The sequence below is a fragment of the Hippocampus zosterae genome, chromosome 7, assembly GCF_025434085.1.
Source record: "Hippocampus zosterae strain Florida chromosome 7, ASM2543408v3, whole genome shotgun sequence".
Lineage (NCBI taxonomy): Eukaryota > Metazoa > Chordata > Actinopteri > Syngnathiformes > Syngnathidae > Hippocampus > Hippocampus zosterae.
This window is the reverse complement of record NC_067457.1, coordinates 26,017,686-26,040,238: the sequence shown is the minus strand read 5'-3', so window position 1 is coordinate 26,040,238 and position 22,553 is coordinate 26,017,686. Positions and strand designations below refer to the sequence as shown.

Below are 22,553 nucleotides of genomic sequence, written 5' to 3'. Positions count from 1 at the left end.
AGAGTGTGCGTGCGTGCGTTTATGTCGGAATGTTTGCATAAGACAACCGGCATAAAATAACCACATGTAATTCATGTGCAGAAATTATGGACATATTTAAAGAAGCTTTCCGATGAGGGAAAAAAATCACTCTATATATTTTCAAATATCAAAGGAGCATCATCCACTTCAGATTAACACATTTTAAAAAATATTTTTCATTACGGTTAAATACTGAATACGTTTTAACCACCTAAGAGGTTGAAAATTAAAGCCTGGTTGCTTGGAATGTATTCATTCATATGACAAGAGAATTACTACCGCTACTGGATATGTCTGGACCGCTTGTGTGTCTGTTCCCGCAATATGTTTAAAATAGGCGAGTATGTGAGTGAGGGGCGGAGAGCGGTGCATAATTAACGGTGAAAACAAGTCAGGAGCACTTGTAATGACCACTTATTCCCACTCACTTTTTGTTGCCTGGGACCAGACGCGACAGCTCATCATGGAAGGGGGTCTACTGCTGCCGTGTTGCCGGTGAGAACCGACTTGAAGTCCTCTATCTATCCCAGCTGCAGCTTCTCTCCCTTTTTTTTTTGCCTGTGACGCACAGAGGAGAGGGTCAGAGTTCAAATAAGTTCACAGGATGGAGGGTCTTTCAAATGTTAATGCCACAAGGGGAGCACCAGATGAACACGGCAGCGATGAGGACGTGGTCGCCAGTGTTTGTTGAAATGCGACTCTCTCACGTTTGATGGATGCGTCGGTTTAGCAGGTGGACATCAATGACTTCAGATCAAAAGTCACGTGTAAATAGGAATAAAAGGAAGGATTTGCGGTTACTTATGGACATTTTATAGGATTGATGTCTCCCAAAGCCAAACAACACTGGTCGAACCATAAAAGTGGAGCATGTTTGACTTGCAGTTGTTGCACATTCAAAACGGTTGTAACTACAGACCCAAAACTGTTGACATCATAAAACTACAGTATTTTTAACTGCACAGAGAATGTTTTGAGTAACATGTCAACAAATAAATTTTAATTTCACTATTTGCAGTCTTGGAGATGACAGTAAAAGGAGTCATCCCGGTCCATTTGATTTTGTTCCAGGTATAAAGTGTTTTACTACATTTCTGGGTTCACGCTCATCATCAGTTTTCTCTCTCTACAATCACTGTGATTCTGTGATGATTTAATACACGTGCGCGCACACACGCAAGCTCATCACTTTTAGAGATGGATACTTGACATTTATTGTATTCATTTAGCTTTTATTTATCCAGGTATGATAATTAAAAATAGATTTTCAATTACCACATACCGCAGTAGTGTGATACTTTAGTCAAGAGAGCAAACAAGTCCAACATCGCCCGGCTAGCTCAGTCGGTAGAGCATGAGACTCTTAATCTCAGGGTCGTGGGTTCGAGCCCCACGTTGGGCGGCATGCTTTTTTTCCGCTGAATTCAAAGTCCCAAATTACGTTGCAAAATCATTATCACAAACGGAACCTTTTCAATTTACATACAACCTAAAAAAAGCTTTCCTGCAGCAATTTTATGATAATACCCAAATGTAAAAACTCGATGTTTAAATCATGTGATCATGTACCGTGACTTTAGCAGCTCGTGACGTATATCGACGACCATTTTAGTTTCGCTCGGAACTTGAAGCAATGCCGCCATCTTGTGTTGAAAAGGCAAGACGGCGAATCTCCCTTCAAAACAATATCTTACAGTTAGATACACACACACCCACACGTCTAAACGTGTATCTCATTGGAAGTGAACTGATTTATATTTGATAGAAATTAAAACTACGTCCGAAACGACAAACATACAAAAACAATCTCCCAAAGTGGACACTGGCTTGAATACGAACACACGTTCCCGTGAAAAACTCAGGTATGAAGATAATTACTTTATCAATAAACACATTTGAAAAAAGAAACCGTAACATCAAACTCTTACCTTCTCCAACAACAGTATGTTCTGGCCACTTATGCCGCATTCATTTTCATAATTAACAAGACTTCCTGGTGTGTGACCAAGGCGCGGACGCAGCGTTTTCATTGGTTGAGCGTTTTCGTGTTGCTGTACGAAAGTAGGCGGCCCGGCGCGCGTCGACCTCACAGTGCAGAGATACCCGCGACCCTTCTGAGGATAAAGTGGATCGGAAAATGAATGAATATATGAAAGTATTACGTCATTAATGAGGCCATATTGTCCTCTTATATGTTTAATAATTTTGTTTTTTCTTCCTTTGAGAAACTTTCAGGGTCTTCTAAAATATAATGTTTAATCTCTCTTTTTGTTAATGACAGTCAATATTAGTAACTGAATTACCTACAAATGCAAGAAAAAAAAACCCAATGCGTCCCTTTGGTTATATCCATTGTTGCCCAAGACACAGAGACTACCACAGACCGTATTGGAAGAAGAGAACCATTTATTCTTTGCTCTGTTCTACAAAACTTTATTACAACATAAAGCTGACGAACAAAACCGTGTCTCCAAAACATGTGCGCAGGATTGTTCTGAAAAAGCGGCGATGTTACTTTACACTTTTGATACGGACAGACAGAAAACTTGAGCACGTTGGGTATGCAATACTGATGTATTAGCACCATTCTGCAATGTGGATAACAAAAGGAATCAAAGAGTTTGACACGTGAGTAACATTAATCGGTAAAAGCACATTTTTCACCTTGTCAAGGGAGGACAGCAGAATGCGGTTTGTATGGTAAGGGGAGGGGTGCTCTTAAAACTTGATGTCCCAGTAAAGTGGCGTCTCCGTGGTGGTTTCAAAAGCGTCGTGAAAGGCGGCCAAGTTGCCGTCCGTCGATGACATCATTTCAGCGTCAGGGTTTAGACCTCCATGCTCTGAAAGGAGATATTATGTCACATTTTCTTTGCTTGTCTCTGCAACAGCCATCTAAGGTTTCTCTTTGGGCTCACCAGGGATGCACTGAATTTGAGGCCTCTCCCAGCTGCCCCCAGACCGACAGCGGATCAGCGGATTGAGCCTCTGCCGGAACCCCTGAGAGCAGCGGTAACGCACCACGCCGTCTGTCTCGTAGCGTTGCCGAGGCTTCCCGAAGATGGAGGCGTTGCGGACCTTAGGCGGCGGGCCGCACGATGCTGTTGGAAAGTGGTAATGAATGGTAATGAATGGTGTTGACTCGAGTGTGCGAAATACGCACATGTGCCTTTCTTGCAGGTGTAGGCCAGGTGGTAGTTGCAGGGCACGTCGCTCCAGCGGCCGTCGTCGTGCCACACCATCACCACGCAGTCCTCGCCGGACAGGAAGTAGCTGTCGGGCTGCCCTCTGTACCAGTTCTCGTACAACTGTACGGACGCAGCAGAAAATACCTTGAAACATTCGATTTACATTGAGGTCGTAGATTGTTGAGTCTCCATCTCTCATTTTTCTGCAGCATGATCGAAATGAGACTCTTGACTCTTGAACTGAAACCTACCCCGGCTGTCTTAGTGTGAAAGAAGTACAAATTGGATAAAAACAGGAACAGCAAGGACTCACCAACGGATTGCCATCGGACCACCTAAAATCCATCTCAATGGTCTTATCGTTCAAGCCCGTCCACTGATACTCTTTGTAGTTGCCTGGCGATGACAAAACGAGACGAGAAGGATAATCACCTCCTAAGAACACCAAGTGTAAATACAAGACATGGACAAATGGGCGGTGGTCACACTGTTGATGTAGGCCTGCTCCTCGGGGGTCATGATGGAGGCCAGATGGGCACCGAGCACGCGGCAATGCTGCTCGGCCACCTCCCAGCTCAGACGCTGGCTGAAGTGTCGGTAGCAGAAGCCATGGAACTTGTTCCATCCTGGTTCGCAGCTCTCCAGGTCTGGGGGGGAGAAAAGGCAAAAGTGTGGAGGGGGCGTCGACGGAGAAATGCCTGATCAAGTAAGCCAAAGTTCAGTGAGCTCACCCTGCTCACACAGATCTCCCCCGTAGGTGGGTAAGCAAAGACACTGAATGTGGCCCTCTCGCTCCGTGCAAGTGCCACCATTGAGGCACGGCTCTTTAAAGCAAACATCTGGAACACAGAGCGGCCATTCACATCAAACTGCATTAGAATACGCTTTACTTGCCATTTTGGAAAAACTCCAGAGTTTTCTCCACTTAGTGCCATGTTTTACCAGACAGATCTGAATATAATGGGGGTATTTTTTTTGTTTTTAATTGTTGACTCGTAATCAAAGAAGGACACAAAATCATGTCGCTGCTTGGCAAAAACAAAACAACAACAACAACAAAAAACAACATTCATTTGGTTCGAGCGTCCTCCTCATGGAAAATCATCAGACAAGAAAGTCCATTCGGAAATCATTCCCTCTTTCATTTTCTATACAATCAGAATATTGCTTCATGTGCATGAACCACCACATTTACAACAACATTGTTCTTCTAAACATGCTAAAAGAGAGCTAATTCAAGAGCACATTTTATCTCAAAGTAGAGTGTGTATGACATACACAAATAGTATGAAATTCAACAATACAAATACATCTTTGGTGAATTGCGTGTTTCTGAACACCCGTGTGTGGACGCAGGCTTCTGGATTTTGCCAGGTTCTCAAAACCGGAACCTCAGAACTGTTAAGCAGACAAGCTAATCGCTAGCCACCATGCTAGTAGAGAAAGTGAGTTAACAATCAAAGAGAATGACAAAACAGACGTGTCACATTTAACATATTGTCCAGGATCCCCTGTTGAGCTACTCGCGGACTGTGATCAGACATTTAAACGTGAGCTGACAGACAAATCACTGGATTGTAGGACCATACTTCACAGAAGTCAAAAGAGCAGGGAAGAAAACATCACATGGAACAAGACTGGACAGTTAGCCAAGCGTCACATGGAGGTGTTTCCCAGTTGAGTGGAAATAGGGGTGGGGGGGACGTTTTTTTTTCTTTTGGCGGGGGGGCAGGGATGAAAGAAAATGCAACAAGGACAAAGAAGGACAAGGCAGGTCGGAGGCAGGCTTGGAGGTTTTAGTGCGTTGTCAGGAAGATGAGGACGGTTAGGCCGAGGAAAATGACGTTAGCGTTACCTGCGACTTTACCGGCCGCCGCCGCCGCCGTCGCCGCCTTCTCGTTAGGCAAAACGCGCTCGGTGGGAACCCGGGTGGGGTTGTCGTCCGGTTCAAGGGTGGTCGACGCCCAGGTCTCGGATGTCCCTCGGAAGACGTCGGGAGGGGCGGCGGTCGGCGGACTCCAGGTGCGCTCTGACCGCCATGCGGTTGCCCGAACCGTGGAAGAGCCGGACGAGGATTTGGTGCTGATCTCCAAATCCTTCAGAGACTCTTGAGGTCCGGCGGTGGTGGTCAGCAGAGGCCAGCGGGACGCCTCGGAATTGTACGCTAATACGGTGATCTCCTCATCAAATGCCAGGCCGCTGGAAGTGCTGTCGTCAAGCGCTGTCGTAGTTTCTTGAGCTTCCGCCTCAAAGATTGGGGTTACTTTCTCTTGAAAGGATACAGTAACATTTTCTTCAAAGTTCGAGGTGATTTTAGCTTCTTTTTCAAATATTGCTGCTGCCTGTTCGTGCTCGGCCGGTGTTGTTGTGTCTCTGTCAAAGCTTTGGGCGCTGGTGGAAGTCTGGTCAAATCTTTGCCCTACTTGCTCGACGTTTGGCATCGATTTGGCCTCTTCTTCAAATATTGGAATGAGAGCAGTTGATTCTTCAGGGTTGAATCTGGCTTTCGTGGCCATTTCTAACATCTGTGTGACTGTAGGTCCTTCTTTTGGGGTTGGCGTGGCTTCTTTGTTCAACGTTTGACTTCCCTTATCAAGGTTTGTCATAGCTTCAACCTCTTCTTCAAATATTGGCGGAACAGTCGTTGATCCTTCGGGGCTGAGCGTAGCCTCAAATTCAAACATCTGCATGAATGTCGCTCCTTCTTTTTGGGTTACTGCACCTTCGTCTTTAAAGACCGGTAGAGCTTCCGTTTCGTCTTTTGGCCTTAGCGTGACTTGAGGCTCTTCTAATATTGGCATGAGTGCAGATCCTTCGGAGTTTTGTGGCGCTTTCTCCTCTTTGAACAGCTGTGTTGAGGTGGAGCCTTCTTTTGGGATTACAATGGCTTCGGAGTCTTCTTTAAATAGCGGTCTCTCTTTATTTTCAGGTTTTGGGCTTGGCGTCGCTTCAGCTTCAAATAACATTTTAAGTGTAGCTAATCCTTTTTGGGTAACCTCTTGAAGTGTCGTTGTAACTTTAGTTTCCTGCGGTGGTACAGATGCCGGAGCCCCCTCTTCAAATATCGCTGTGAGCGTAGCTTTAATTTCTTCCTCCATTGTGAATGGGATGCCAGGTGGCGCTATTGGGTTAAGCTTTGCTAGCGCCTCCTGCTCAGATGTTGTTGTTGTGACTTGGGCTCCGTCTTTGGGATTTGGGGTAACTTGAACCGTTTCTTCGTGAATTGTAACCTCATGTGTTTCCCCGCCAACATGACCGCTGGGTGAAAAATTCCGTGCTTCGGAAACAATAACTTGATCTTCGGCGCTATCTTCGTCAGTCTTCGGTTCGGCAGTTGGGTTAAAAGCGACGCGCCCTATAGTCAGTTCAGGAAGGACGCCGGGTTCGAGTCCACTTGCCTCCTCGTAGCTCACGGTGGCCCTGTCAAAGAGTCCCGCGTCACCCGATGGTCGACGCAGTGCCGTCGTTGAGTCTGTAGGCACCTCGGAGGACATCTCGGGGGCTTTGGTGGCGGGCGATCCGACGCTAAAACGGGCAGATCTTGTCGGAAGCGGCTGTTTTTCCTCACTTTCCACGCTGTCGCCAATTTCCAAACCGGTGCTTCCCTCCTGCACGGAAACAGACTCCTTCAGGTGCGATGGCGTCGAGAGATATTCGGAGCCCAGACCGGGAGAGTGCTCGGATGCATGCGGGGCGGTCGGATCTTGGGCGGTTGGCAAAGACTCGGGAGGAGCGTGGCCGGTTGAGGCGGAAGGTGTCTGGGGGCCGCCGGACCCTGACTTGAAAACGACGACTCGCTGCCGACTTTCTGGAAAAAGAGACACTCAAGTTGATGCGAACACACCGTTGCCATACCCCGACGCCAATGAATTCTTACCTCGAGAAGTATCGCCTGACCCGCTGACGGGGATCAACAATGAGGAGAGATCCGCAGGGGTAACGGTTGTTGTCGCGGGCTCTTCTTTGTCCTCGGGCTCCAGAGTTACGGGAGGAGGTTCTAGAATCTCCTCTTGAGCCTCATGTTCATTACTCTCGCTGCGCATACTGTTCAAATCCAAATCCTGCGGCAATTCCACTTTGCCAAATGACCGCGTGCTCTCTTCGGGGACCTTGTCCGTCAAGTTCTGGGTCTGGGTGGCGTTATCATCGTGGAGCCTGGTTGCACTTTCTAATTGGGATAGCTGCTCGGTAAAGTTCTGATGTGGATCTTGGTTGTTGTCAAATGTGGACCGGAATGAAACGTTTTGAGGAGAATCGTACCTTTGGGTGCTTTGAATAGTCTTATCTCGGGCTGTCGTATGTCCAGAGTCCTCTTTTTCTTCTGGGGAAGAAGACGTTCCGTCTAAAGGTCTCAGGTTCTCCGAAGCGTCCGCGGCGGTCACAGGAGGCTCCGGCGTATTGGACGGGAACCCTGGCTGCTCTTCGAGCGCGCTTCCATCCGTGGGAGGGCCGGAGAAAAGGGGGATGCTTTCCAGAAAACTCTGAACCTCCCGCTCAATTTGTTCCGAACTTTGCCCAAGTGGAAATTCTTTGTCTTCGTCCATGAAGATGACAACTTCTTGTTCAAAGGCGCTCGGCTCGGGAGTGCTCGCGATGTCCGCGGCGGAGTCCGTCGGTGTCGTTCCGCTGCCTGCGGATGTGACGGATGAAGGGAAAAAAAAACCCCAATGGGAATCAACACGTACACTTCCGTTTTCATCAGACACTCAAACACGATCCATTCAGGAACAATGTTCAATTTTTGCGGGCGGTCCTAGTTGCCACGATGCGGGTCTTTTGGTCCACACGCACCTCGGAAACAATAAACGTCGTACAAGCCGGACGGCTCCGGGAAGACCGTTTGGTTGACGAAGCGATACACGGTCTTGACACCGGCCCGGGGGCCTCCACAGCGCTCTCTGGGGGTCCGGATGGGGTAGCGCACGCTGCCGTCAGAAAGCCAGCCGGGGCTGCAGTGGTCCAGACCTTCGCTCCAGGCCAGGTAAAGTTGCGCCGCCGAGGCCAGCTGAGCTCCCGCGGCCCTGCAGTGTGAGCGGGCCCCTTGGAAGGACAACTGCTGCGGGACGGGCTCGTGGAACACCTCCCCTATAAAGTCAGGGTTAGAAAGGATCAAAAATGGCAAAAATGGAAAAGGAATAGGGGCTTACCGCGCATTTCTTCCACATAGCAATAGACATCAAAGCGATCCTGCGGATTCATGGTCCCGTAGTTCCTCACTCCCGGTTCTCCATCCATGTCTCCGTAGCAAGGTTCACGAGGCGTTTGGATTGGGTACCTGGGAAACCGGTGCACAGGAGGAAACCATCACCCGAGTCTGGCCTCTCACCCAGTCAGTCACTTGGGATCGGCTCCACCTCTTACGCACAACCCGAACGAGGACAGGCGGAAAAGAAAAGGCTCGGGCGAAGGAGCGGCCAAACGTACCTGACGGTCTGGTCTTGTAGCCAGCCCGCGTCGCACTGCTCGTAGCCGTCAAAGTAAGCCGCCCGAAGCTGGCTAAGAGTCGCCATTTGGGCCCCGACGCTCTCGCAAGCCCTCTTGGCCTGATAGAAGTTAAGTGCATACCGACCCATGGCATCCCGATAGTGAAATACCACACCTAGACACAAAAGCGGCCAATGTAGTACTCAGTGTGTAGAAAAGACTCTGGTGTAAGACAGAGCATTTTTGAAGACCACGGACGGGAATTTCTGTCCTTGTTCATCTTCTTCTGTGCCGATTCGGTCCCTGTTTTTTTTTCCCCTGCCTTGTGTTGAACAAAAGTAAGGAGTACAATCGAGATATCCGATTTCCAAAAGAACCCTTTTTTCATTACCTTTGACCTTGAGTTGGACATTGTCGCTGGCGTCCTCCAGGCCTTGCTGCACCTCGCAGCGATAGTGCCCCGAGTCACCGGAGCGCGTTTCCGACAGCCGCAGTGACAAATCTTCGGGCGAGGAGCGGTAGTTGAGCAAATCGGCACGGCCTCTGTACGCCTCGTTGACTTTCACCCTGCCGCCCCGCGCCACCAAGATTTGCGTCTCGCTCCCGCCGGACATCAGCGTCCACTTGACCCGCGGCAACGTGAGAGGCGACGAGGACGCCGAGCAGGGGATGACGATGGCTCGGCCCAGAGGGGCGTAAAGGACGCCCGAGTGGGAAACGTTCACCCGGAGAGGCGTCTGGGCATCGCCTGGAAAGCCAACAGGGAATGTCAGGAGTCATTTTTAAAAAAAGAAAACTAAAGAATATTGATGCTAATGGTCAAGAATGACTCACCTCGGCCAAACGGGAACCGAGTAGGAAAGGCCAGAGAGAAATGACAAAGTGCGCCGAGGAGCGCCACCATTCTGCCGAGACAACGACAACCATCACTCAGGGCGGGAAGAGTGCGGCGGGGTCATAAAGACGCATCATTTCTCCTCAGCCGTTTCGACTTTCCAATTTCACACAAGCGTAAACTTCAAGAGCCGCGGCTTCGGGTAGCCCGCAGCCACCTCGACACGGAGGCCCTTCATATCTGCTACTAAGCTCAACCTCAAACCGCAAGCGACGCTGATATACAAAAACACCCAAATCAAGCAACCTTGCCACCTCCAACTGATAAGATCAACACAGTCCCCTGAAACGTTTGGATCGTCCAGAACAAACCCGAAAGTTCTCGGATCTGGAAACCCCCGATAGCCCTCAATTAAATGTGTCACGCTGAAAAGATCGACCTGGATGAGATCCAAATGGCTTGTCGCTGGGGCAGCACCATCGAGGGTTCAACTTTTTGGACTGTTAAGAACAAGTCTGAAATTTAGGGTGGGGGTGGGGGGGGAATCTTGTCAACCATGTTCACGCTCTGCAGGTTTTCAATCAAAGAAAGTTTACCCAAAAAGATCAAGGTTTACTTTCGACCCATGAGGACGTAGCCAAAGGTTCTTTTGTGGACCTGGACAAACAGGTGCTCCTTTTGCGTTCTGACAACCAAATTTGGCCCATGGGTCAGTCCCAAAAGATCGAGCGCAGAAGGGCGAGCGAGAAAAAGGTCGCAGGCAATTTCTGCTCTGGGAACTGAGAACATCCTTCCATGGGCAATGACTGGATTGGCCATTGGAAATTGGACCATGGCGGAAAACCAAAGACTGAAATAAACATTCTGCTTGGAGGTTGCGTATCAAGAAAACTGCTGAAGCCATGATTTAGCGCACGGCCACGGCACGCGGCTGAATTCTGCCCGGTAGAAAGCATGCCCGACAAATCGAAAAGGAGACTTCTTAGGTGCCTTCGGAAGGTGCTGCGACCCAAAAAATGCATTGCGGCTCAAAAGGCACCCGTGTCTTGACCGGCTTGGACTGCGGCGTCAGGAAAGAAAAAAAAAAGTTTGCTCTCCAAGCGGAGCAAGCTCCTCCTGACCACAAGCCACGCAGCATCCCCGGCCGCAACCCTGTTATTAACCCTCCCGCCAACTGAATTTTTTTCTCCGGTCCGTCGATCGCTCAAATCGCATCGCATTGCGATACGTGCGAATTTCGTCTTTACACTCGATATCAAGTCGACACGGCCCCCTTCCAATGCCTCATTTAGAAAATGGAGCTTGCTCAATTCGGCGTTTGGTTGATTGAACCATTGGAAAAACAGTGACCATTGGTTGGTGGTAACAGTCGTCAAGAGATGCGAGCGACATCCCAATCAGACGAGTGGACAACAAGCAGCGATGAAGTTGTCAAAGGCGCTCATTGAGGGCCAAATAGTTGTTCTAGTGTGCGTTCCCCGGCCAGCTGGGTGGGCCCTGAGCGCCCTTCACTATTAGTATGCTCTGCGAGAAAAGGGAGAATGAAAGCCACGGCAGCTGCATACCACTGTGCTGTACCAAGAAAAAAAAAAAGCCAAAGCTGAAAACGCCTCCGGGTGGAAATGAAAGGACGGTCACTGGCACGCTTGCTTGCCCCCCCGCCCCTTCTCCCATTCTTTTTCTTCTTTTAAAATTACAGACAGTAACTTCCATTGCTTACGGGATCAGATTGCGGTGCCTTCTTTGCATCACTTTCACTTTGGGGCCCACGCAGCCTGTGGCCAAATCCAAACGGTGGACCACGGAGGCCCTTTTCAAAGCCACGTGATGACGAAAGCAATCACAATGATGAAACGTGGAGGCATTTTGCACAAGGCACTCGTTCTAAAGGGGGAGTGGCCACTTTGCCAGAAAAAGGCCGAGAAGAAATGGCAATAGCGCATACGGGCACATCGAGCTATTTAGAGTTGAGTTCTTTTCAGTTTGGACTTGATGCTGACACGTTGAAGTCAATTGAGACAAGCACGAACTGCGCTGCGTTCACTTTCACTTGACCCACAGGCCAGCGGATCATCAACCGTCCTCCCTTTCCGCTACCTTGCTACCTGCGCATTAGGCTGCCCAGAAGGGGGGAAAGAGCCCTGTAAATCACGAGATGTGCACTCAAGACTAAAAAAAGGCAAGCGTGCGTCATTTCTTGCCGTCCTGCAGGGCAACATTGCACTTGGGTCCGGGAGACGCTTTCAAAAAGATGGATGAAAGAATGGATGGAAGAAAGCAAGGGTCTCCACAAAAATCCACATTTGGCCTCCAGACAAACCCTGGCATTGAAACTTTCTTCATCTTCCTTTTTAAGATGCAAGTGAACTTTTTTTTTTGGGGTGCCGATTCCGATGCTCGGGTTTTCCACAGCACAGTAAATTTACGGACACAACGTCATCTTTGATTAAAATGCGTTGTTCACCAGTGTAGTAATCAATTCCCCCCCCAGTTTGAATTTGAAATTTTGAAACAATTTGCCTTGCAACGTAGCTGGATGGGCCAAATGAATTGGAGGCTATCACCCAAGCCACACTTTGGAAAGCTCTACTTTTTTTCCCCCCTCCATCCAAATGAATGGAAAGTGATGCACTACAAACCACGGTCATGGACAGGAGGGGGGGGGGGGGAACTTCCCCTAACATTTGGAACACAATGAAAAGTGAAAAGCTGCCTGAACATATTTAAAAATAGAACCACGAGCGAGCAAAATGATGCGCAAAGGACATTTTGCCCACTTGATCTTTCAAAGCTTGCACCATCAACAACAACCAGAAGAGCCTACCGGAGGGCTTGAAGCTGCATCGCGTCACCGGTGTGAGGTCCCCGCGTCTCTTTGCTGCAGTGCGCTTTGAAGAATGGAAGGGAAAAAAAAGTGCGTGTAAAGGGGTGGGGGGCGATTTGGTTGCACCGTGCTGCAGGTCCTGAAAAGGGAGCTGCGACCCACTCGACGCGCCCCGGGAGAAAAAGAGAGAGACGCAGTTGAAAGTCGACAAACTGCCCACTTCTTCTTGCGCATGCTTGTCAAGCAGGAGGGGGGGGGGAGCATCATTCGAGTGGCCTTTTATTTGAGGTTTTCACCTCGAAGGGAGGACATACACAAACACAGTCAGGCACCAAAGTGTGCACTTTGGAGTTTTTGGGAGCCCTTATTGTTTTCTTTTTTTTTTTGGGGGGGGGGGTAAAAATAATCCCAAAATATCAAAAAGTTTGTGCGCAATCAAAATTTTTGCCCCTGAGCAACTGTATTTGTTTGCCGTAACTCAACATGTCCAGCAGAGGGCGCTTTGGTGAAAAAAAAGTCGTGCACGTCCTCATGAGTCGCTGGCAAAAGTGTGGGTGTTTAACTGGGAAACGCGCGCCCTGCAGGAGTGTGCTAGCTGGGGTCTGCCGTTTTGGTTAGCAACAGAGCTGGTTTTGTCTCTTTGGCAGCCTCCCGGCGGTGTACTGAATGGCGCTTTGTGGTGCGCACCTGAGGAATCTCACACCCGCACACCAGCACGGTGCGGTCCGAGAGGCCAACGCCAAGGCTGACCTGGCGGAAAAAGAAGAAGAGCGGCCGTGTGTGCGAGCTCGTTCGCCGCCGGCTCCATTTTGCCGCCGGTCAAAGTGATTTGTGCTGCTTGCTAAACTAAACGGAGGCAACGCTCTGCTCACTGGGCAAGGTCGTCTTAACAAGATGCGTTTCGTACAAAAGGCAAAGACCGGTGACCATCTCTCCACGATAGCGTTCCAAATTCTTCTGTCCGTCCTCCATCAACCATTCATCGACCGCCGATCCTTCCGACGACAAAGTCACCCATCACCCATTCATTCAAGAAAAAAAAATGTCTGAAAAGTGCAAGTTTCCTACTTGCGGGGGCATTTCAGTCAATTGACTTGAAGAACGCCAAGATACAGGGAGGAACAGCGTATCTTACGAAGCAAAGCACGCACGACGCCTTCACCTCATCATCGGCCCATCAATCACCAAAACAGGCGGCGCAAGAACAGAGCGCCCGGCTCGGTTTTATCATCTCAACACCACGCCGAGGTCACGCGCACGCAGGAATCCAACTAAATGAGAACAAACGCAAGCGAGCTCTCCGAGTGGCATTCGGGCTAGCGTGACATTTTCCAGCGCGGCCTTCAAACAACTCTGTGATTAAAACGCTGCCCGGTTTAGATCATTAGGTCAGCGACACGACTCCAACGCAGCAATTTGGTTCTCTCAAAGCATCTTCAGATGTTGAAAGGATGCCGGATTGGATATTTGAAACGCAAGCCGCTGCAAATGCATGTCACTTTTGCACGTCCGTGGACATGACCGACACCCGAGCCTTTGGAGTCATTTTCCCCCCGGCAAGAGGTAAAAAGCCTCAAAAGCTACTTTCCGCTGACTGGACAGTTTTATTCCCTCTTGGATGGGAACGAGACGGAACGGATGGGTGGGATAGAAAGGGGGTGGTCTCCTGCCCTCATCTCCACGTTACTGCATTGACGGGCAATGGCGACGAATCCAGACTGTGACGCACTCAATGGCTTTGGCAGCTGTGGGCAGGGGCCAAAAATAACTTGATAGTCCCCCAAAAGGCCTTCTATTTCTTCGGAATTCGTGGAAAGTGAAGGAAGCGTTCCAGCCTCAAATTGTCGCTATGCACTGTAAGTCACTCTTTTAATTGAGGCCGTCATACAAGTGGAAGGAGTTGAATGCGGTATTGCAAACTACTGAGCACTCTGTTAAGACTCCTGACGTCACTCATCAACTCCCAGGACAACATTTTAAGTCGGCATTTCAACATTAAACATCATACGAGTAAATAAAGGTTTTGTAAAAATAAAACAGAACAATTGCTGGATCATCAAACTAAAATAAAGTCAAATTACGCACCCTTATGACAGTCGTGCGGGTAAAAAAAAGGGACAATATTCGCAAGGTATTTATGAAGCCAGGACAGTAAAAGTCCTGGAACATAAAGTTCATCACTGCATGATAAAAGTAAGAAAGTCAAACACAAAATTCAGTCAGTGAAAGCTTTTTTTCTCTCTCTCCTTTCTTTCTCATTAGTCACGACAGAGAACAGCAACTCAAAAGCCTCTACGAATGAGTCCTGATGTTAATAAGGCTGAGCATCAGTCACTACAGAAAATTGTTGAGGATGCTGCAGGGGGTATGCGCTGTAAAAAAAAGTTTTATTGAAAGTGTGTCTTTGATGAAATAATTAGCATAATAACGGTGCAGTAATTGGCGCCCGAAGGGCAGCAAGCTGCTTGGAAAAGCAGCAGAATCATTTACAAGGCCAACGCAGTGTTGCTTTACCTCCCTCCCCGGCCCCCCCGTACATAATAAACCAATAAAGTGCAGCATTCACTGCAGGAACTCAGACTTGGAGTCATGTGAGAAACGTCAAGCCCACTCCCTCCTGTCACTTTGTCTGACGGTGAAAATTCCTGACGCGTTACTTTTCCAAATGATACGTCTGCCTTTGGTTTTTAAAAGCGGCCTTAAGTTTGACCGCGCGGTAAACAAGAAAAGGAAATACACCAAAAATAAAGGAGAGCAGCCACAAAGGATTCATTCTATTCCATTTGTTTTGTCAAATACACGTGAACATTGGATCGCGCGTGAATCGCATCATTTATTCATGACATGGCAACATGCGGTCCATTTGAAACAAATCGTCCTGCGGCGCGTACCGGAGAATCGCTCAGTACCAGTAGGACCGCTGGTGCCTCCTGTTCTCCTGGATGCCCATCTTCTCCATGACTTCCTCCTCAAGAGTCTTCAGGGAGGGCGTGTAGGTCTTCTCCAGCGTGTCCTCTGTACTGGTGTCTTTGGGACCGTCTAAAACAAAGACCACATTTGAGCCAATGGCAATCCAAAGAGTATCCCCCCCCCCTCCACTGGTTTCCTCACCTTTCCACTGCTCAGGCACAATGCCGTCTGGCCGCTCCACCACCGGCTTGGGGATGATGCGACCGGTCCGAAGCGACACTCGAACCCGCTCGCCCTCCTCGGTGAACCTCCACTCCACCTCGGTGGGCTTTCTGGAAGAGCGAAGGGCGGGCGGAGAAGGACGGCGCCGTTTTGCCGTTCAGAGAGCATAGAGACAAAGGCCACTCCTGAATGGCTCGGCGGCGACCGCTCGAGCGCTTGTCAGCATGCGGCGTGACCTGTCGGCGGGGTCGACGAGGCGGATGTCCCGCAGCAGGAGGGGAGCCTCGCTGGCGATGTAGGTGCCGCGGTAATCGCCGCTTTTCCCGATGTATCTGTAATGCTTCCATGGAAAGTGACAGTTCATTCAGAATGTGAATGGATGATTGCTGGAGGTGCAATGATTCATGAACGTATCAAATGATTTGACAATTATTTTGGATGAGTCGATTCATCGGTTCAATTATTATTATTATTACTTATTTTTTTATGCTGGGAATGCAGGCTTACTGTGTTCAGACCCTCCAGTATGACCCAGTTTCTCTGTCTGAAGACCTGGGTGACTTTCCCTTGTTTGCCTTTGTCCTTCCCGGACAGAATTTCCACCTGAAGGACACAAGCAGGTGAAATCCTGAATTTCATGACAAACGAATGGATTAACTGCATTCCCATTCACAGAATAAATTAAACTCACGACAAAACACTACCGTTTGTGAAATTATGAATGCACACACAGAATATATATGTATTCTTACCCCGCAAAAAGCGTTACGATAATTAGATTTGCTCCAAATTTTAATACTGCATGAGGATTTTAAAAAAAAAATAACAACACAAACATTGTTTGGACAATAGCAGCAGCTACAACACTATTATACTTTAATAACATTATTTTTTAAATCTTTAAATAATTAATAATAATAATAATAGGATAATAATTTAAATAATAGGAGGGCCCATCTTTAAAGCCCTCCTCAAAACTCACTTGTATTCTTTGGCGTTTGACTCAGCATGACTTAGATTTGCTATTGGTTTTTCTGCTTGGCGCTTTCTACCGCCTTATTACTTATTACTGATTCGTCTTACTGTTTATTGTATATGTTAAATCGCTCCATGTACAGCACTTTGTATGCAGCGATGGCTGTTTGAAAGTGCTCTATAAATACTGTTGACTTGACTTGACTTATTGTACCTCATATATAGAAATTAAAAACAAATTGAAGTTACATCTTTTCGTTGGACAATATGCATTTTATTGATAAGAAATATTTAATTTTTTAACAGTACTCTTCCGACTGTGATTAAAACCACTTGTGGGCTCACCGTGTCCCCTTTCAACACAGACCAGTCCTCGTTGGCGATGGGCTCCACGAACACCTTGTTCCGCCTCTTGCCTGGCGGATTCCGACGCTTGGCAGCCGCGGTCCACGGCCTGTTGGTGCCGTAGCGGTAGTCCTTGGGCACCACCACCCGAGCGGCCATGGACAGCACCGCCGTCAGCCTCATGATGCCAGACGGCCGCTATCCGGAGGAACTGTGGCGTGGATGGTAGCTATGAGCAGTTAGCCGAGGAGACGCTGCGGCTACGCTAACACGAGCGCGTCGATAAGTTGTGAATCAAGTGTCGTCAGCCTTTGCACCGTAACCTTGCACATTCGCACAGGCTTAAAATTGACATCAAATAACATTATGGAAGTAAACAAAACGAATCGAAGATGTTTACGCGAGTCTTACCTTCTTCTCAATGTCAAGCCGCGTGAGGAAGATGCCTAAAAGGCAGCAGCGCCACCTACGGGACTGGAGGATCATATGCGCGCATGCGCAATACCCAAACTGTGTCCATGCAACCATTTTGGCACTACCTGTACTTATGCAATGGATCTCGATTTATACTGTGTGGCACTTTCACAACTTTACTTCACGTGTATCTAAACCAGGGGTGTCAAACTCAGGTCCTGGAGGGCCGCCGTCGTGCATGTTTTCCAAGTCTCCCTGTTGCAACACACCTGATTGAAATGAACAGGTTCAATGTCAGGCTTCCGCAGGCGCAGAGCGTGCTGATGAGCTGATCATTTGAATCAGGTGTATTGCAACAGGAAGACTTGGGAAAACATGCAGGACCGCGGCCCTCCAGGAACTGAGTTTGACACCCCTGATCTAAACAGACTGCAGTTTAACATCTTATACATCTTCAAGGTCAATTGAAACACATTAAAAAGATAAACAGAGTGCATATTTAACTGTTCAATTCATACAGATAACGCCAAAACAAGAGTCTTTGTAATAAACATGTTTATTAAATGGACCAGCAACTACAATATTAAACTAAAGCGCAGCATATTAAAACAACGGGAGGAGGTGATAGCAACAATTACACTCAGAGAACAAATCAATTTGCCGTGTATTTTAAACCGCAGAGTGGAAAACGTTGATGCATGATGTGCGACAAGGTCATATTTTGACCGTTATATACAAAATTATTATTATTTTTGTTCTTTTTCATTGCTTGCTCCCACTGGATTCACACAGCGGGGGAGAGTTGTGAACTAACAGCGACACACATTAACCCGAAAATAAATCACTCCTTGTTTAGAACATCGCAATGTTGTTCAACATAAGACTTGTACATAAGTACACTGGGGGCGGTTGTGTGTGTGGTTGTAAGACTCAAATTTCAGTTGAGCAATTATTTTTACAAGGATTCACCATCAAAAACACTTGTAAGTGGATACCGTATTTCTGAGAATAGTGGTCAAGGTGGAGCCTGAAGTGAGCCAACTGCAAAAGGTCTGGTCAAAGTATACTTTTAAGCTACATCCAAATTTCTCGGAGGCAAGCTGGCCCAATTTACAAGCGGCGGGATGTCAACATGGCTGCACACAACATTGTAGCATGACCACACAGAACGCGAGTCGCCAGCTCAACCTCACGCAGTCATCTTTCACAACCGCTCTCAATTTGAATTCGCTTAAAACATTCTCCAAGACTCTGCGCTCTCCAGTCAGCATTGTACTGTATTGTTATTTGAGAAAGGAGTTCGCTTGGCCAACCGGGTCACTATTTGAGGAAATACGGTACACGTGAAAGATGGGGGAAAAAAATGAAGGCAAATGCCGTCAAAGGATCACAATGACATCATCAACATTTGTTTTTTGTTGTTGTTCTGATCGCATTAGATGGTGGTTAACTTTTGAAAGGGCGTAGTGGGCTATACACGAGCATGCGGGAATGTCTTTCAGCTTGAGACAATGACCGCGACACACAATTCTCCAAAGTATTAACATATCAAACGCTAAAATTGTCGCTGAGACAGGGTCTATATATATATATATATTGTCATATATATATATGGGTGTATATATCATATGTTCAATACACAATCAGATGTTTAAATTATTCACACGTGGTCACCCTCAATGAGCACAACACCACCAAAAGGAAGCAACCAAATATCACCGTACAAGAGCATGTTGAATGGCAGGCTTTCCTGAACACAAAACAAAGGGCCACTTGTGTTGAACGGCACGCTTTCCCCAAAACAAAGTGGGTGCCTATTGTCTCGGAGTCTTTGTTGTTTATTTGAAGTCAATATTTCATGTTTTAATACAGTATACAGTTGGGAGGCCGATGTTATGGCAATGGTCGATTAGATAAAACAACCGCAAGTAAAACACTTCAATTTCAAGCTGAAAGCAAAAGTGAAAATGTTTTTTTTTCCCCTCTCACCATATACACCAAGTATTACAATATCTATAATTGAAGAGCATTTTCAAATCAGCATGTATTGTATTATATTGTACCCTTTGTTTGTGGTTCTTTAGGTATGACACCTGGCATTCACTCCATGTAATTACTTAATTGCACTTGGAAATAAAAAAATATGTACACACCAAAATCCCCATTTATAAACGAGCCCCATACAGCTCAATTGGTTTGGAAATCCAATTGTTCTTATTCCTATTGGGATATATGATATCCCAATTGGACAAATGAACATTTCTTTGTCTCGCCATACAAACACTTTTTGTAGTTGTTGAAAATATTCATGGATCTCGCGAAATCTATTTTCCTGCGACGTCAAGGCGTCCACGCTTCTGTTCCAGATGAGAAGCATCGACGGGTTCTTGTCTCAAGAGGCAAACGTTAAGCGCTCTCCGTCACGGCCTGCGGGTGGGGAATTTTAAGGGAGCAGGGGGGGGGGGGGGGGGGGGGGGGCGAAAACACATGATTACTGCTGAGATTTTCACCTTTACAATGAAAATCAGGACTTTGGCACCATCATGTGGCATCGTAGGACATTTCCAAAGCAGCGACTGAGTATTCCGTAAATAATGGAGGGGGAAGTTGAAAAAAATAAAAACAACAACATAAAATTTGCAAATGTTTGCATTTGTGCACGCAGAACTGTGCATGGGTGGGGAACAGAAAATATGAAAGTCCTGCCCCATGCTCAATGATGTGCAAGTGGGGGGACACGGATGCAAAAATGATTTACTGCCATCCGCGGCGTAGTAGCGCGTTAGCGCTCTGACAACAATTTACCTTATCTGCCATTTGCTTTCCCGGTGCCGCGGTATTTTCCTCGGGCGCGACCACGTCATTGACCTTGCCCTCCGTCTTTGCGTTGTCTACGTCGGAAGCGCCCTCAGCATCCACGTCCTTCGGCCGCTTAGGCGACACCTGACAGGGAGCGCGCAGGCTGATTGTCCATCTTTTTTCCACTCGTTTGATAAAAGCCAGCAAAAGCCCTTATTTTTGGATGCCCCGTCTGGGGGGTCTTTCACATTTTAAGAATCAGGAAAGGGGAAAACGGTATTGCGCGGGGTCTCTCAGATTGTCAAAACAGGTTCCGATGTTCGAAATGGGTACGCGCGAGACACTCACCTCCGCCGACTCGTCCGCCTTGCGCTTGTTTCCTCCTCTGTCGTTCTTCTCGTCAATGACCAGGGCACCCTCGCCCTCGTCGCTGCTACCCTCCGCGTCGGCTTTCTCCGAACCGGCGGCTTCTTCGGCCTCGTCGTCCTTCTTTGATGACTTTGAGCATATTTGCGCTCATTTGTAACAATGAACCGTTACGTGCGGGCCAAGTGGAAAAGAGCGGCGTCTCACCTTGTAGCCCTCGTGTGTGACGGTGGGGTTGTTCTCAATCTCCCAGAGGCCCTCGGCGAAGCCTTTCCTCTTGTTGGCTTTCCCGTACTTCTCTTTGCACTCGTCGTATGGGAACAAGTCCTTGGCCCCGAGGGACGCCCTGAAACGCCAAATGCCGTCAAACCCTCACTATGTCTGCTTAGACTAACAATTTAACAACCTGTGTGCAGAGGTCCTGTAGCCGTAATAAAGCCTTTTAACTTTTCTGTAGCCAGCCAGTTCACCGTTTCGGAACCAGTGCAATGCAATAATAGCACCGTCTTGCTTTGGCACAATCTTTTTGTCAAGGAATCCAAAGCCGATAAGGCACGGGATAAAAAGATGAGTCGCCGAACTGCCACGCTGTTACTTACGTTTCGTGCGTCCCGAAAAAGAACACCTGGTACTTGTTGGAGGGTGACTTCACTGCTCGCTCTGGGAACTCGTCAATCTGCAAAAGAGCAGACGTGAAATGTTTCAAAACCTGAACATGTAGATCAGGGGTCCCCAAACTTTTTCCTGTGAGGGCCGCATAACTTTTCCCTTCTCTGATGGGGGGCCGGTGTCAGTTTGTAACATCAACGATCGTACGGGAGCTTAAAAATTGAATAACCCTTTCCAGGTTCTTTACAGAAAAAAAAGTCAGGAAACAACCCCTTTGTTCATGAACAAACTCAAATTTGTATGGATGTCAAAATGGGGCTCCGGCACAGTACGAGAGTCGTAACGACACCTCAAAACTCAAATTTAATAATCTGCCCTGAACCAAATTGATGAAAATAAACCATGGCGTCCTGCGTTTAGGATGCATACTGTACAAAAACTCACTCTCCAAATAATTCTTGAATGATTACCTACCTATGTGCAACACATTGCATTGGGATCAATGCTTGAGGAGTTTCAAATATACACAATATATTCAGTGGATTACACTGTGAAATAGGATCATCTCCCTCTTGAGTTTCATGACAACAACTCTAGATTCTTTTAATGTTGATCATGATAGTGGCAGAGAGCCAAGCATTTTCTTTGAGGTAATATTTGGTGCAAATAGCTTAAGATCTATAGAAAGATTTCCAGCATTTTACTTTGATCTCTTAAGAAAGGACCCCCGACCCATATCTTGGAGAAGGGCATTGCCACCACTGTTTGCATTGTTGCAACAAGTGTCACCCTCGCTGCTAACCCACTCGACTCAATGCTATCCACCGACAACGGCGATTTTTTTTCAACGTTTTTAGATGGGGGGGGGGGGGGGGGCGGCGGCTGCTGATCCTTCAATTTATTTGACGTAGCCTTCCAGCGTCTACAAATGGCTTGCTAGGATACGCGTAGTTGCACTTGTGGTTACTAAAAGCAGAAAACATAACGCTACTTCTGTTTCAAACATGGCTAAGAGAAGAAATACGTGTGCGCGCAGGCGTGTGTGTAGGCTAGCTAGCAAAAAGCGCGGTAAGCTAAGATACGCAAGCTAGTAGGCCTCTCGTTCAGGCGAGCGTTGTTTCAATGAAAAAAAAGAAGAAAGAAAAAGAAAAGCCTTGCAGATCGGAATGGCGCTTACCCTGGCGGGCCAGTGCGGGTAGCCTTTCATTTTGGCGAAGACCAGGTCTCCTGGTTTGTACTCCCTCTGCCTGTTGGACCTCGGCATGTTTTTTGTTTTTATTCCTGCAGATGTCGGCGCCGAGACGTAGTCAGAGCAGCGATAAGGGCAACTGTAACACGATTATACACCACACCTGAACCCGGCGTCGTTTTTCAAAGAATTCAACGGCGAAAACGCGCCACTCGTCTTTTTTTTTCGGCGCGAAATGAGCGACTACGCGACCTTTGACGCGATTTTTTTTCTTTCTATATCGCTGTCAATGTTTTTTTCAATCGCGTCGCCCAATCCGATGGCGCTGGTTCCCCGTGGCCGGGGTTTGAAATTGAATCCCGCTTTTCCCTCCGACGGACGCGCCTCCACCGAGGAGTAGACGGCGATCCAGGTTGCCTTTCGCACGCCGTCCGT

At 47.7% G+C, this 22,553-nt stretch overlaps 3 protein-coding genes and 1 non-coding gene across 7 annotated transcripts; 1 reads left to right on the top strand and 3 right to left on the bottom strand.

The window, feature by feature from the left end:
- The first annotated feature begins 1,350 nt into the window (after positions 1-1,350).
- Positions 1,351-1,423, top strand: trnak-cuu (transfer RNA lysine (anticodon CUU)). The gene has a single exon. It is a non-coding gene; the product is annotated as a tRNA-Lys (tRNA).
- A 986-nt stretch (positions 1,424-2,409) lies between these two features.
- Positions 2,410-12,791, bottom strand: LOC127603647 (brevican core protein-like). Its single transcript, XM_052070098.1, has 14 exons — positions 12,290-12,791; positions 9,465-9,535; positions 9,022-9,378; positions 8,631-8,805; positions 8,354-8,481; positions 7,998-8,291; positions 7,084-7,836; positions 5,062-7,014; positions 3,938-4,045; positions 3,695-3,853; positions 3,520-3,602; positions 3,182-3,326; positions 2,937-3,119; positions 2,410-2,861 (listed from the first exon to the last, which is right to left on the bottom strand). The coding sequence occupies exons 1-14, from the start codon at positions 12,307-12,309 to the stop codon at positions 2,740-2,742; spliced, it is 4,551 nt and encodes a 1,516-aa protein (XP_051926058.1). The 5' UTR covers positions 12,310-12,791; the 3' UTR covers positions 2,410-2,739.
- A 2,261-nt stretch (positions 12,792-15,052) lies between these two features.
- mrpl24 (mitochondrial ribosomal protein L24) lies at positions 15,053-17,264 on the bottom strand. Of its 2 annotated transcripts, XM_052070236.1 has the most exons (6): positions 17,153-17,259; positions 16,742-16,952; positions 15,929-16,024; positions 15,658-15,761; positions 15,401-15,531; positions 15,053-15,328 (listed from the first exon to the last, which is right to left on the bottom strand). In XM_052070236.1, exons 2-6 carry the CDS (start codon positions 16,922-16,924, stop codon positions 15,192-15,194), a joined length of 651 nt encoding a protein of 216 aa, XP_051926196.1. In that variant the 5' UTR covers positions 16,925-16,952; positions 17,153-17,259; the 3' UTR covers positions 15,053-15,191. The 2 variants fall into 2 exon arrangements, with proteins under 2 accessions (XP_051926196.1, XP_051926197.1); XM_052070237.1 differs by lacking the exon at positions 15,053-15,328 and having other exon boundaries at positions 15,402-15,547; positions 15,583-15,761; positions 17,153-17,264.
- Positions 17,265-17,693: 429 nt separating this feature from the next.
- On the bottom strand, positions 17,694-22,538 carry hdgfl3 (HDGF like 3). Of its 3 annotated transcripts, XM_052070242.1 has the most exons (7): positions 22,395-22,538; positions 22,107-22,210; positions 20,920-20,996; positions 20,528-20,666; positions 20,303-20,452; positions 19,961-20,098; positions 17,694-19,582 (listed from the first exon to the last, which is right to left on the bottom strand). In XM_052070242.1, the coding sequence occupies exons 2-7, from the start codon at positions 22,191-22,193 to the stop codon at positions 19,562-19,564; spliced, it is 612 nt and encodes a 203-aa protein (XP_051926202.1). In that variant the 5' UTR covers positions 22,194-22,210; positions 22,395-22,538; the 3' UTR covers positions 17,694-19,561. The 3 variants fall into 3 exon arrangements, with proteins under 3 accessions (XP_051926202.1, XP_051926203.1, XP_051926201.1); XM_052070243.1 differs by having other exon boundaries at positions 20,303-20,443; positions 22,107-22,525; XM_052070241.1 differs by having other exon boundaries at positions 22,107-22,521.
- Between the last annotated feature and the right edge of the window lie 15 nt (positions 22,539-22,553).